This window comes from Onychostoma macrolepis, chromosome 05, assembly GCF_012432095.1.
Source record: "Onychostoma macrolepis isolate SWU-2019 chromosome 05, ASM1243209v1, whole genome shotgun sequence".
Classification (NCBI taxonomy): domain Eukaryota; kingdom Metazoa; phylum Chordata; class Actinopteri; order Cypriniformes; family Cyprinidae; genus Onychostoma; species Onychostoma macrolepis.
In genome coordinates, this window is record NC_081159.1 from 20,937,729 (window position 1) to 20,952,650 (window position 14,922).

At 34.4% G+C, this 14,922-nt stretch overlaps 1 protein-coding gene across 7 annotated transcripts in view; it reads left to right on the top strand.

Moving 5' to 3' along the window:
- cacna1ba (calcium channel, voltage-dependent, N type, alpha 1B subunit, a) overlaps positions 1 to 14,922 on the top strand; it is a 106,105-nt gene that overhangs the window by 22,183 nt on the left and 69,000 nt on the right. For all 7 annotated transcript variants that reach the window (XM_058775762.1, XM_058775763.1, XM_058775764.1 and 4 more), the window contains exons 3-5: positions 314 to 405; positions 2,209 to 2,361; positions 2,493 to 2,680. In XM_058775762.1, the coding sequence (XP_058631745.1) occupies positions 314 to 405; positions 2,209 to 2,361; positions 2,493 to 2,680 (433 nt within the window). The remainder of the gene's footprint in view (positions 1 to 313; positions 406 to 2,208; positions 2,362 to 2,492; positions 2,681 to 14,922) is intronic.

The following is a 14,922-nucleotide window of genomic DNA, read 5'->3' on the forward strand; positions in this document are numbered from 1 at the left end:
AACTTCTGAAAAGTAACAAATAAAGATGTTTTGGATAAATAACATTTATAGTAAAAATGCTTTACAACAAATTTCAATTTAATCAAAAAATGTGTATGTGAATATTAATAAATGTAAATATTTTCTAGGTAATATTTAATGGTTTGCTCTACCTTTAGTACTTTGATAATATAAAACCCAAATATGTAATTATAGAAAGCATTGTCTCAATAGTTTCACAGTTCTTTAAAAAAAGTATTCAAATGTTTTGCTGCCTTTATATTGTAAAAACTATTTACCCATAAACCGTATCATTGATGTGTGTTCTCAACAGGATTCTGACCATAGTGGGGCCAGACTTTGATTTGCGGACACTCAGGGCAGTAAGAGTCTTGCGGCCACTCAAACTGGTGTCTGGAATTCCAAGTAAGTCATATTACAAAATATTTTTTTGCAAGTAAATAAATAAATAATTCAGAGGAAACATTTAGAAATTGTTTTTGATAAATTGTTAACCAGCTTACTAGTCTTTGCATTTAGGGTAAACGTACCAATTAAGCTCACCAAAATCTACATTGAGACATTTTTAGTGCACAAGATATTGGTTTCAGTACAAAAAGTTATATTAAAATAAAATATTAATCTCTCACACAAAAATATTTACTTTTATTTTAAATGACAAAAGCATTTCAATTAATATATACATAATTAAATTCAAAAAGACTGGCTGTGCTTAATGGGTACATTTTTGTACCCTTTAAGCACACCCCTGTTCCCATTAAGCTCACATCATGTTGTATTAAAAATTCTTGTTTATTTTAAGGAACGTTTTTAAAGAATAATTGTAAAAATATATTTTTCTGAAGGTACAAAGTCAACCACAAAAAAAAAAAGAACAGAACAATAAAATCAAGCAACAAGGCATTCAAGTCGATCAGTTATAGTATATTCATAATGAAGTGTCATCCAAACACATTGCAACATCTAGTCCACGTTCAGCTAAGTAACACATTCAAAAATCAAATAAAACAAACCAATAAAACATTTAATTCATGGGGATGAATACAGAAACTAGCCTCATTATGAAACCACTTTTTAAATGGATGTCAATTTATCTATAGTCTCTTATGGCTGGAATACACTACACGATTTTTGCTCTGATTTTCCACAGATTTACAGTCTGGAGAAGTTGATGTTAGTTGGCAAAGATCAGAGCCATTCAGTAGATTTGCGTTGACAGAACCCATTGAAAATCGATTAATTTAACTTAAAGTGACAACCATGTTTATGAAGTATTTACATTGACGTTCAATGTGAATGAGCTTAAAGAGAGCACACTGAGCTTAATTGGAGCAGCAACAATTTTTAATACATTTCATGTAATATTTATTAAAATGACAGGATTTTTGCTAAATAAATAGTCTAGGTCATGTATTAAGTTCATACATATTTTAATATGAACAACTATTATTAACAATATCTATGAAATTATACTTTTTCTTATTGATGTCACACTGAAGCTGTGTGATTTTCATAGTAGTGCACCCTTTAAGCTCACCTTACAATAATATGAAATCTTTAGAAATTACAGCACTGTAAAACGACAGACCAGCAATAAACTGTCAATTTATAATATTATGGATGTAAAAGTACAAGCCAGTCATGCCTGTGAAGTAATATATTAGCGTAGCACACAATCTTATACAGCTAGTCAGCTAACTGTGTTCTGTAGCATCTGCGCTATGTTGCTAAAACTATCTTTTGGATCTAATGTAATTATTTCCCACATCCAAGTTCCAGGTTATAATATGCAAAAGTCTGAACATTAATCTCTTAATTTTACAATAAGTAGTGAAACTTACCCAAAATAAAGGCTTAAACATCTAAAAAATGCACATTTAAGGGGCTCCTCTTTTGGTGAAAGTTTTTAGACAGTTTTCAAAATGGCCGCCAGACAGTGTGAACACACGGAGACCCATATCTCAGTGTGCAATGATCTGATTGACTTGAAATTATAGGAGGTATATAGTAACAAACATATCAATTGGTTAAGACATCAAGTAGGATAATAACAAATTTTTTCTTTTTATAATCTGATCTCAAAAATGGAAGTGTGCTTAATGGGTACGTGAGCTTAACAGGTACGTTTACCCTAGTTGTCTAATTGTTTGACAGCTATTGCTGCTTATAACTTGCAGTACATACTGTATCTTCTCTGTATGTCATTAGGTCTCCAAGTGGTTCTGAAGTCCATCATGAAAGCAATGGTTCCTCTGCTTCAGATTGGCCTTCTGCTCTTTTTTGCTATACTCATGTTTGCCATCATTGGCCTAGACTTCTACATGGGCAAGTTTCACCGCACCTGCTTCAGAAACGATACTGGTATGTGAGTTTTAGCATGCTAATGGAGCTTGTGGTTTCAGTTTAATGTGTTTATAAGCACTCGTATGCTCTTAAGTTGCTGTTAAGATTGCTGTGATAGTTTACGGCTGACAGTAATGTTGTTTTATAAGGGGAACAGGCAGCTGACTTTCCATGTGGACTGGATCCTCCAGCTCGGACATGTGAAGGTGGCACAGTTTGTACGGTTTACTGGACCGGTCCAAATTTCGGCATAACAAACTTTGACAACATCCTGTTCGCTGTGCTCACCGTCTTCCAGTGCATCACTATGGAAGGATGGGTGGACATCCTTTACAATGTGAGTCTAACACTAACAGTTTATTGCATAATTACAGTTGAACAAAGTAAGAACAACCGATATAAAAAAGTTTAAAATGGGAAGTTTAAAATAGGAATTTTGTGACAGTTAACCCATGTCTATTAGCTCTGGTTATGTATATGCTAGTTTACACATAAAACAGTCCATCCAGTATTTCATGGTTTTTTTTTCAATATTTTTGCATTCAAAATGACTGATTTTGTGGTAATTTCCAGAAATTTGCTAAACATTTGTGCTGTTTTTTTTTTTTTGATAATTAGGACAGCACATTTACCATATTATAAATTATGTTAGATGCATAACAGTCATACATGACACAAAGAACAAACTGAGAATGACATTTAAATGACAAGTTTGGTTTTTATGAGACATTTTATGTAAATGTAATGTAATGACATGTAATGTAAATCTGACATTGATGATACCACAATAATTGACTGATGGGAAACAAAGTAGTAGCTCATTTAAATAATGCCACAGCAGATCCAGAAAAGGTTATATAATATTTCCATTTTCATATTTTCATGAACCAAAAAAAAAAGTCTACATATATACATGTATACATAGTGCTCTCATTTTGTGGTCTTCTTGTCAAATAATACCAAGCCAGGAGTGATGTTTACCATGTCCAAATTGGAGTTTAGTTATATTTATGTGACCAACTAAATAGCCTAATCTAGAATTCACAATCACAGTTAGTGTGGCTCCGAAACTATTAGTATTTTCACACAATGAACAGCTATAAATAAGCTGCTAGTCTTCTAGTCCCTGTCATCTTTTTACTGCTCTTCTCGAATCATCGGCTGAATGCCATGAAGCCACCATGCTGTGCACTAGTCTCTGATGTCTTGCTGCTTGGTGATGCTGACCTTCTTTGAACCCTGTACTCTCAGAAGTATCACTACGCTGCTGCAGTTATTCAGGATCATAGACACCTTCCACCCAGGTTAGACACTGCTGAGTCTGAACATCGTGCCATGAAGAGGTGATCCAGACTTTTTATTCCCAGTTAAAATCGTTCTGTTCTGACCAAAAAGTGTCTACTTAGACAGAAAGAGTCCATCTGAGTGACATCTGTGTGACCAGTTTGCTTTTTTTATGAGGCGTTTAGTGGTGGGCAAATCTGAAATTGATGATACCACAGTAAAAGACTGATTGGAAACAAAGTGGTAGCGCTTTCAAATAATGGCACAACACATCCAAGAAAAGGTTGTATACATGACAAAAATTATTTTTAAAGGGTTAGTTCACCCAAAAAAGATAATTCTGTCATTAATTACTCTCATGTCGTTCCAAACCCATAAGACCTTCATTCATCTTCAGAACACAAATTAAGATATTTTTTAATGAAATCTGAGAGCTCTTTGACTCTCCATAGACAGCAGGTCCAGAAACGTAGCAAGGACATCGGTAATCAACGTAAGCAGCGCTGTTTATGTTCAGGATAAAGCATGCGCATGCTGAACGTAAATGACACTGATTACGTTGATTACGTTCTGGGGGACTCTCCAAAATGATGGAAGACGGTAACTCAGGGAGAAGAATTGTTGATGTTATTATTGTTTTCTTTGCGCACAAAAAGTATTCTCGTAATTTCGTAAAATTACGGTTGAACCACTGATGTCACATGGACTATTTTACTGATGTCCTTAATGATTTTCTGGACCTGGGAACATTCCAGTTGCGTTGCTGTCTATGGAGGGCCAGAGAGCCCTCAAATTTCATCAAAAATATCTTAATTTGTTTCCGAAGATGAACGAAAGCCTTACGGGTTTGGAATGACATGAGGATGAGTAATTAATGTCAGAATTTTCATTTTTGGGTGAACTAACACTTTAATGTGTCATTTTTGTCAATTAAGATTGTAACACCTGCTTCCTATGGCATTTTTGATATCAAATAAATGTAGCTTTGGTGAGCAAAAGAGAATTTTTCAAAAACATTAAACAATTCTCCTGATCCCAAACTTTTGAACGACAGTGTATCTCATAGCAATGATAGCAAGCGTAACATATCAGCGTTTAATTACTGTAAGTATATTGTATTTCAGTGTTTAATCAAAGGATGGCTCCATCTGTGGATGTATGCATAGCTATTGTTTCTTTTGTAAACGGTGTTTAGAGTTGGTGCCGTCAGGTAAGTACTGAATTATGCTCACTTCATTTCTGATCTATAGTTCTGTAGTATAGATCTGGTTCATCTTCCTTACACCAGCATGAATAATCTCTATGTCTGGTTTTTTAATTACCTAGTGTCTTTCCTTCCTCTCACCAAGACCAAAAATATCATGATTAATCACAGTGTCCTATGAAGCTATTAGTGTTGAATTTAGCCCTGTGGTTCTGGTGGATATATAGAATCTGTGAGTGGTCTGCTATCCATCATGAAGAAAGAGAATGTGAGTCTGTGTGTGTGACAGCAAGGAAATATTAATAGAAAATCTTTAGGAAGTGTTCGAAAGGCAAATGTGGGACATATTTGATTGAGATGATGAGAAGGAGATGAAGAAGCTGATCCATGTGGTGGCTTGTCTCATTTTCATGTCATTGCTTTAAAATCCTGAAGGCGTCTTGCTGTCTTGCTGATGGTTCTGGAAGTGCATGATTAATAAAAAACTCAAACTCTTACAGGAATCTGCATGTGTTGTATCCGTATAGTGGCATGAGACGCATCCTCAAGGTTAGTGGAGGAAAACTTTATACTGTATATTACATATAGAGCGTACATGATTAAATTGGAATGACAAACTATTTTATATATATTATTTTCAGTATATTTCAAATATATAATTACCATATATTTTATTAACCCTTTTAAAAACGTAGTTATTTTTTTATTTATTTATATGGTGATTAGTTGCAGATTTTAAAAAATACTTTTACAAAATCTGCTTTGTATGCCCGGTTTGCAGTTAACTTTGTCCTCAGATGGTATGGACAGTGTATGTTTTGGTTTCATTGAATGATAAAGCAGACATCTGGTTCTTGAAGTGGTAAGCAGCATTTGGAATGACAGGGATAAGATAGATGGATAGAGGCTAATGGTCCTGTGGTTAGCTAAGGGCTATTGCAACATGATACTGCACTAGGCTAATGGAGGAGGGAGGTCTGCTGGGGCTATGTGTTGCCTTTTGATGGTTCAGTAGAGTAAGAGGGAATATGCTTAAAAAATTTTTTTTTGACAATTTCAAATGTGAAAGAGATCATAAACATACTCCATATGAATCAAGAAGTTTAATTCAAGCCTTCTAAAGAGACACGTGTGCTTCATGAACAGATTTAATTTAAGCTTTTGTTCATATGTAAACATTGGTCAATGCAAAGACATAGAGATCATCAAATATGGTAAACATGGAAGCTCAGCAGTGTTTGATTGATGCACCAGGACAGTCCGTACTGGCTCTTGCTATTCAAGCAAACATCAAGTTATTTTTTGGTTATGTGCCATGAAGTTCTGCCATCATTTACTCGTATTCATGGTGTTCCAGATCTGTACTGTATGTTTTGTTTTTCTTCTGTGGAACACAAAATTAGATATCTAGCAGGTTGTACAAGTTTTTCCAAAGATTTTTCCACATATTGAAAGTGGAATGTCAAACTTGAAGGATGTCAAACTTGAAGGATGACAAAAAAGCACAATAAGTGTAGTCCATAAAACTTGTGAGCTGATGTTTAAGCTGTACATTAGCATTGTTTGAAGAACAGACTGGGGATTCTACAGATAGTTCAGTTTTTTTCTTTTGCCTTTCAAAGAGGAAAGTCAGTCATACAGATTTTAGAATGACAGAATTAGCATTTTTGTCTGACCTGTTCAACCTTTTATCCAATCAAAAACTGTTGAACTGTTCTTGCCATATTTCCCGAAAAGGATGCATAAAATTACTGATATTTTATGAAAACCGTACATTGATACAATCCTAAAAATAGTGAGACATGAACACAAATATATGCTGTTGTAAACAGAGAGAAAGCATGGTATTCCAGTATGACTGTGCAGAAGATCTTTTTGTCGGATTAATTGATGACTAGATAAGGTGGAGGTGAGTCTCTAGGGAGTGCTTTAATGGTGTACTCACCATATATCTCATCTCCCTGTTCACATCTTCACCAGGGACATTCCCTGACAGCTCTTTAACCTCAGTGGGCAGAGAGAGAGATGCACAGAAAGAACAGGAGAAAGAATATAATACCTCTGCTCTGCTTTTAATGCACAAATCACATCAATTTGTTTTTCTGTAACATCAGTCCTCATTTGTTCTTAAAGAGCAATTGTGCGTGCTAACATCGGCCGTCTCCTCTCTAATTAGGTCTCCTCGTTACAGAGTCCAGGCTGAAAAGCAGAATATATGTATCAAATCAGTGGCTTCTCCGGAGATCAATATGCTTCACCTCGGTTGCTCATTTTCTAATTTCTAACAGAGCTCTGATAGGCTCCAATCAGTGTGCAGCTCATTTGCAAGAGTAGCCAGAGAAATGGTGTAATATCTCTGGAATATTCAACTCAGACATCAAGTTATTTTTGGGGCATGTGCAATGAATTTTTCAGAACTCTCTGGTTATTTCATAACCACTTATGTTAATTTCACACACTACAGTTTTATAACAGGGGCCAGATTCATGAAATATTCTTAAGAATAAAATTTGCTTCTTATTTTCTGACTGTAAAATAAATAAATAAAAGATGGAATTATATGTACAGTCAAAACAAAAATTATTCAAACAATTTTTGATATTTTTTTTACTAGTGGGTGCATGACACTATAGATCATTTATGTAAGTGAGGATAGCAAAATAACGTAAAATGTGACATATTATACCCAAGAATTCTTCATACAGTGGACCAGTAAAACTGATAAAAATTTGGGACCAAAACTTATTCAGACACTTTGACCTAACCATGTTTTGCTTAATTTTTATTTATTTATTTATTTTTTATTGCTAATGCGACCTTTTTACACCACACACTGAACAAAATTAAGCATTGCTTGGTAATTGGTTGACCTAAATTGGTATTATCTAATTGTGTACTTAAATTTAACAGCTGGACAGCTGACAACTATTCAACCTAATTCATTTCGTACCTTTCTATCAAAGTTCTCTGACATAATCAAGATGAATTTGTCATTTGTCAGTTCTTGTCATAGTTTATTACCATTTTCTAAACTAATGAATAAACTGTGATAATGTGAGAAATGTTGAAGGCGTTTGAATAAATTTTGGTTTGACTGTGCATGTGTATATATATATATATATATATATATATATGTATATGTACACTATGTATACTCTGTGATTAATCACGATTAGTCGCAAATTTAAAATACTAGGATTTACCTGTAAATGTGTTGAAAAAATGAAATGCATGCCAAACTAGTTTAAGGAAACAGAACCTTTCACACCTCTGCCAGGTATGAGACATAATCCTTATTCTTTAGTTTTTATTCAGCCATTAGGCCTATCAGCCTTTATACTGGCAATAAAACGTTTACCAAGCCACATCGCTTCAATCCCAATATACATTTACCCAACTATTATCAAAAGTATTTCTAAATAAATACAACAAAACATTTTCCTGCGACCTTATGTGAAGTATTATGACAAAATGCATTATGAAGAAGAATTGGACCTGTTCTGCAGGTGCATTAGAGCTAATATTAGCATCATGCTACATAAGACAATTTATGAGATCAATACTGCACTTTTACTCAAAACTGACTTTAAACCACCATCGAGTGTTTGTAATAACTTCCTTTTGCGATCACATGTGGAATTTGGTCATTTACTGTTGTTAAAATATGCTATTTATAACCTTTTTATCGCTGTACAAATTAGCATTTCAGATGTACACATTCATTATTGTTATGAAAATATACAAATCTCAAGAAAATCACATACAAACCATATCCTATCGTAATCGCATGTTTATTATCTTATATAATCTATAGTGGGTGTTGTCATGTTTATTTCTGCTGTGTAAAAGCCTTAACATGTATGCTCTGGCTGAAACTCATGTTGTTTGTGATATTACAACCGCCTCTCCATTCTTAAGTTGCCAGAGATACATTCCAAGTATAATACACATTAGTAAAAAGATCTATTTTCATTTTTATTTGTCTATATACACTTTGGGCAGCCGTGGTACATTAAAAAGTAGCCCAAAAAACTGCAACCCACAGCTCTGAAATTTTTCCTGCGACTGCATTTTCAAAATAACCCAGTTGTGCGGGAAAACCCTGGCAACACTGAATCGCTGTAGCCCTATCACGCAATGATAGATAACCTTCCGCGCTGCGATGACGGTAAGAAGTTGGGGTCAACCTTATCAAATTATTAATTTGCATTAAAATTTTTAGATTAATCGCATGCGTTAACATTGACAGCCCTAATATATATATATATATATATATATATATATATATAAATATAAACTAAGCAGGTATTTTATGTGTTTCATTTTTCAAGTATTGCACTTTATTATAGACTAATATTTTATGCTAAAAACTTTTTTTCAGATGTTTGTGAATGTGGTCCTAAGTTTGAATCCAAGCACAGTAATGTTTTTCTGGTTTTTCCCATCACTCTTTGACTTTCTTTGTGTGACATTGTGTTATTTATGTCATATTGTGTATCTTTGTAGCACTCTAAACAGTGGCATCTACCAGGTGGCCGTGTGACGCTGCACAGTCACTCAGCCGACAGGGTGATCTGTGTGGTATATGGTGACCATGTTCCCTGGCATTCAGCATTGTTAGTACGATAGCCCTATTGATCAATCTGCTGTTAAATGTTTAAAAATAGCCCCGCAGGGAGCAAAGATGGATCATGTTTGGATCCACAGGATTGTGCCAAGTCCTGTCTGGTCTTGTGGTTTACTGGAAGAACATTCACTTATAAAATAAACCCCTTCATTTGTACTGCACTCAATCTCCCAGTACGTGTGAGGTTGGGAGTGAAATGTATTTATTTATTTATTTATTTTAGTGCTTTGCCGATTTCTCTTCTGGATAGCATTATTTAATAAGCCACAATTTTGGACAAGTTAGTAAAATAGTCATTTTGTTTTGTAGTTTTGGCATCAGACAGAATGTAGATTGTTTTACAGTCTGTTGCAATTATGAGCGTAATGACCACTGGATGGCTGCTCCCTCGAGCAATAGAACACTGTTTCTCTGTTTCTCTCCTCCTATAAGATGACATCCTCCTTAAGTGTTCTTCTGCACACTGGGCTTTCAGTCCTCTGGGGTCCTTGATGAGAGGTCTAATGACAGATGAATGTTCCTAGATCTTGCTATCCAGACCTTGGCTCTCATAGAGATAATCTGATTATCCCAGACACTAGAACTTTACGTCAGTGGAAAATTAGAGGCTAGTATCCGTTCTTCCTCATCTTCTGTGCTCTTCAGTTCTTTGTAGACATACTGTATAAGCAGCTGTTTTCCAAAACTTCATCACTTCCTACCTACGTAGTCAACTACCTTCTAAAAGAGCATCTTAAAAGGTAATTGAAACTCATAATTGACTGATTTGGAACAATTTATATACAGTAAGCAGAAAGTAAGTACACCCCACCAATAGCATTCCGCACAGAATATTTGATTTTAAATTGAATGTCAACAGTTTGGTGTTAGCATGTTGCTAAGCTAATGATGTGATTATTCTAAGTATCAAAAGGCATTGTCAAATACTGAGTAAAATAATACACATTTACATACACAGACTGTTATATTGATTCAGCATTGAATGATATATTTTGGTCAGTGAAAAGCAAACAAGCATGCAAAAAAAAAAAAAAAAAAAAATCATACATATATTCAGCAAGTATGTATACAAGTGATTAAAGGTGACAATAAGGGCATTTCTAATGTAACAGAAATGTATGATTTCAAATAAATGCTGTTCTTTTGAACTTTCAGTTCATTGAAAGTAAGAGAAAGAAGTGCATTAAGATTTCTACAAAAATAGTGCCTGTTTTCAGTATTGATAATATTTTTGAGTACCAGATCAGCATATTAGAATGAAAGATCATGTGACACTGAAGACTAGTAATGGCTACTGAAAATGTAACTTTTAAAATTAAATTTTTAAATATATTATCATAGAAACTGTCATAATATTTTAAACTATTATTGTTTTTACTGTATTTTAGCCAATATGGTAGCAAGTTTACAACCCGAATTCCAGAAATGTTGGGAGGTTTTTTCAATTTGAATAAAATGAAAACTAAAAGTCTTTCAAATCACATGAGCCAATATTTTATTCACAATAGAAAAAAGAGAACATAACAAATGTTTAAACGGAGGAATTTTACACTTTTATCCACTAAATGAGCTCATTTCAAATTTGATGCCTGCTACAGGTCTCAAAAAAGTTGGCATGGGGCAACAAAGGCCTGAAAAAGCAAGAGATTTTGAAAAGATTCAGCTGGGAGAACATCTAGCAAATAATTAAGTTAATTGACATCAGGTCTGTAACATGATTAGCTATAAAAGGGATTATCTTAGAGAGGCAGAGTCTCTCAGAAGTAAAGATAGGCAGAGGTTCTTCAATCTGTGAAATAGTGTGCAAAAAGATTGTGGAATACTTTACGAACAATGTTCCTCAATGTCAAATTGTAAAGGCTTTGATAAACTCATCATCTAAAGTGCATAACATCATCAGAAGATTCAGAGAAACTGGAGAAATCTCTGTGCGTAAGGGACAAGGCCGAAGACCATTGTTGGGTGCCCGTGGTCTTCAGGCCCTCAGACGACACTCCATCACTCATCGGCATGATTCTGTCATTGACATTACTAAATGGGCCCAGGAATACTTCCAGAAATCACTGTCGGTAAACACAATCCACCATGCCATCTGCAGATGCCAACTAAAGATCTATCATGCAAAAAGGAAGCCATATGTGAACATGGTCCAGAAGCGCCGTCGTGTCCTGTGGGCCAAGGCTCATTTAAAATGGACTGTTTCAAAGTGGAAAAGTGTTAGTGGTCAGACGAGTCCAAATTTGACATTCTTGTTGGAAATCACTGACGCCGTGTCCTCCGGGCTAAAGAGGAGCGAGACCTTCCAGCGTGTTATCAGCGTTCAGTTAAAAAGCCAGCATCTCTGAATGTTAAATGTGATTACACCCAACACAGGCTCTGTCTCACTAATTAATGTTAAGAGTAAGAAATAGACATTAATAGAAACAATAACGCCAACTAAGAGAAAGATTTTACTCAATTGATTTGTCCCTTTAGGCTCTGCTGTGTCTCATTAATGACAGTGCAGTCATAGGAAATGAATCAAATCTCTAATTGTCTTTAGTGGGTTGAGAAGCACACTCACAGGAATTTGATTACAGCCTCTGTGTTCATATGCTGTCTCTGAATTTATAATAGGCCTCGTTGATTTTTGTTTTATTTCCACATTAATGTCTGGAAAAGTGTGTAAAGGATAGAGGAGCTACAGTATCAGCTACTAGCCATTTTGCAGATGTATTTTATATTTTTTTACAGTGAACGGTGAAAGAACAGTTGTGATTTTTCCATGTGACAAATAGTTGAAGATGTCAACAAACACAACAACCGCATAAATGTAGGCAGCAAAACAATAAATAGTAACATAGCTTTATTTATTCATGCCCCAGTGCATTGCTGAGAACTCGATTACCTCATTTATCACAATTTTATTATCCACAGATTCCACATCTTGCTTACCCTAGTGAAAAAAAACCATATGTTAAGTATACTTGCAGTCAGACTAATTGTCAGTATACTTCAAGTGTTTTAATGATTAGTTAACTTGAATGAATGAATGAATGAATGAATGAAGCATTTATATAGCACTTTTATTGTGTATTGCTATACACCCAAAGCGCTTTACAATCATGTGGGGGGTCTCTCCTCAATCACCACCGGTTTGCAGCATCCACATGGATGATGCGACGGCAGCCACAGGACAACAGCGCCAGTGCGCTCACCACACACCAGCTACAGGTGGAGAGGAGAGAGAGTCATAGAGCCAATCAAGTGGATGGGGATTATTAGGAGGCCATGATTGACGAGGGCCAGTGGTGGGAATTTGGCCAGGACACCGGGGTTACACCCCTACTCTTTACGATGAGTGTAATGGGATTTTTAATGACCACAGAGAGTCAGGACCTCGGTTTAACGTCTCATCTGAAAGACGGTGCTCTTTTGACAGTATAGTGTCCCCGTCACTATACTGGGGCATTAGGACCCACATAGACCACAGGGTGAACACCCCCTGCTGGTCTCACTAACACCTCTACCAACAGCAACCTAGTTTTCCCAGGCTCAGCCCTGCTTAGCTTCCATGGGAAACCGGTCTTGGGCTGCAGGGTGATATGGCTATGGCTATATCATAACTTGAAGTGTGCTATTTTGGAACAACTCATTTGTAATTAAATTATAGTAAAGTATAACTTTAAGTGTATTTAGTGTACTTTTATATGCTACATTGGAACAACTTCAAGTATACTTAGTACACTTTACGTATATGCCTAATTATATGCTTGATTAGTGATATTAAAGTGTACTTTTTTCTATTACAAGTACATTACAAATTAATTATTAGTGTCTTTTAAACACAAGCAATCCCAGGTGAAAAACAAGTACACTTCCATAATGTACTTAAAGTGCTCTATTTTCGCACACTAATTTTGTACTTAATATACTAAAAATTATTCTTTAGTACTTTTTAAGATAAACTTAAGATCATCTAAGTGTACTCAACTGTACTATTTTGAGACACCTTGAATATGAACTAAAATGCATTTTTAACATACTATCTTTGTATTTAAAAAATGTATTTAGCTACCACTTGTAGTACACTTGAGTGTACTAGTGATTGAAAGATGGGTTCAAGTGTACTACAAGTGGTAACTAAATACATTTTTTAAATATGTGTGGAAGCGTTTTCTTGCGTGGAAGAAATTATTTTTTTTTTTGAGATGTTCAGCTAAATATATCCTCAACATTTCTCATAATGTATTTGCTGTCCATCCTCAATCACTCGAATGGAAATGTGTAATTATTAGGTCTAAGGACAAACTGTATGTCATTCCACTTCCAAACAATACTGAAAGAGACTAAAAACGAATTCCGGGGGAACTACTTCTGCAGCTTTATACAGATATCAATGCCAATCGTTGTTTTTCAGCTTTATTTCTCCATAAAATTTATAATGATATGTTATAATAATGCAATGAGATAATATTAATGCAGAGTGAGTGAACTTCAGTTTTTGGCCATGCAATATAGACAGTGTTTACTTGACTGTACATTTTATAATGCATTCGCTTTATTTATTTGCTTTATTACTTTTCTGAAAGCAGTTTGACAAAGTAATGAAGTGAATTCCAAGCATGAAGAAGTAAACTTAAAAATTACTCAAAAATGCGACTTAAAACATACTACAACTTCAGGTTATTTAATAATGTACTTTGAAAGTATACTTTCAATGCACTGTTACAATGACCATTTTCAGCAGCAGTTAAAAAATATTCATAAAATATTTTTATAGTAAAGTGCAAATAAATGTACTTCTAAAACAGAACTTTCGATTCAAGTATATTTTTGTAAAATATATTTTTAGAAAATATACTAAATTACAATTATTTTAAAGTGTGTTAAAAGTTGTATTGTGAAAATACGCAAAAGCATGATGCTAATGTAATTTTTATATATTTAAAGATAGTACACTTTTTGATAGTATATTTGCAATGTACTATTAAAACAGGGAATATATTACAAATACAATAAAGTATACTTTTTTTCACTAGGCTAGATATGCTCACATTTCACAGAAATTCAGATTTTTTTTGTGCGTCTAGTTCATGTGCAGGGCCTATTCAAATGCATTTGCTGTACCTGATTTTCTCAGACTGCATTTGTTGGTTTGCACAGATCTTTTAAGTTATTCCCTTTTGCGCATACAGTAGTTCAGTCCCAATTATAATCATTTGCAATATATATATATATATATATATATATATATATATATATGCACATAGTATAGAAGTAGCTGACATAAGGGGTTATATTCGATATAAAGATTATCTTAAAATGTTTTAATCATTATCCAATGCATACATTTTTATGACCTCATATTAATTGAGAAAGTATATTGAAGTTACCATACAGTATATGCTGCTTTTCCTTTACTATGTGTGAGAGAAAGTGTGGTTTTTAGGTCAACTAACCCTTTAAGATTTGTGTTATGGCT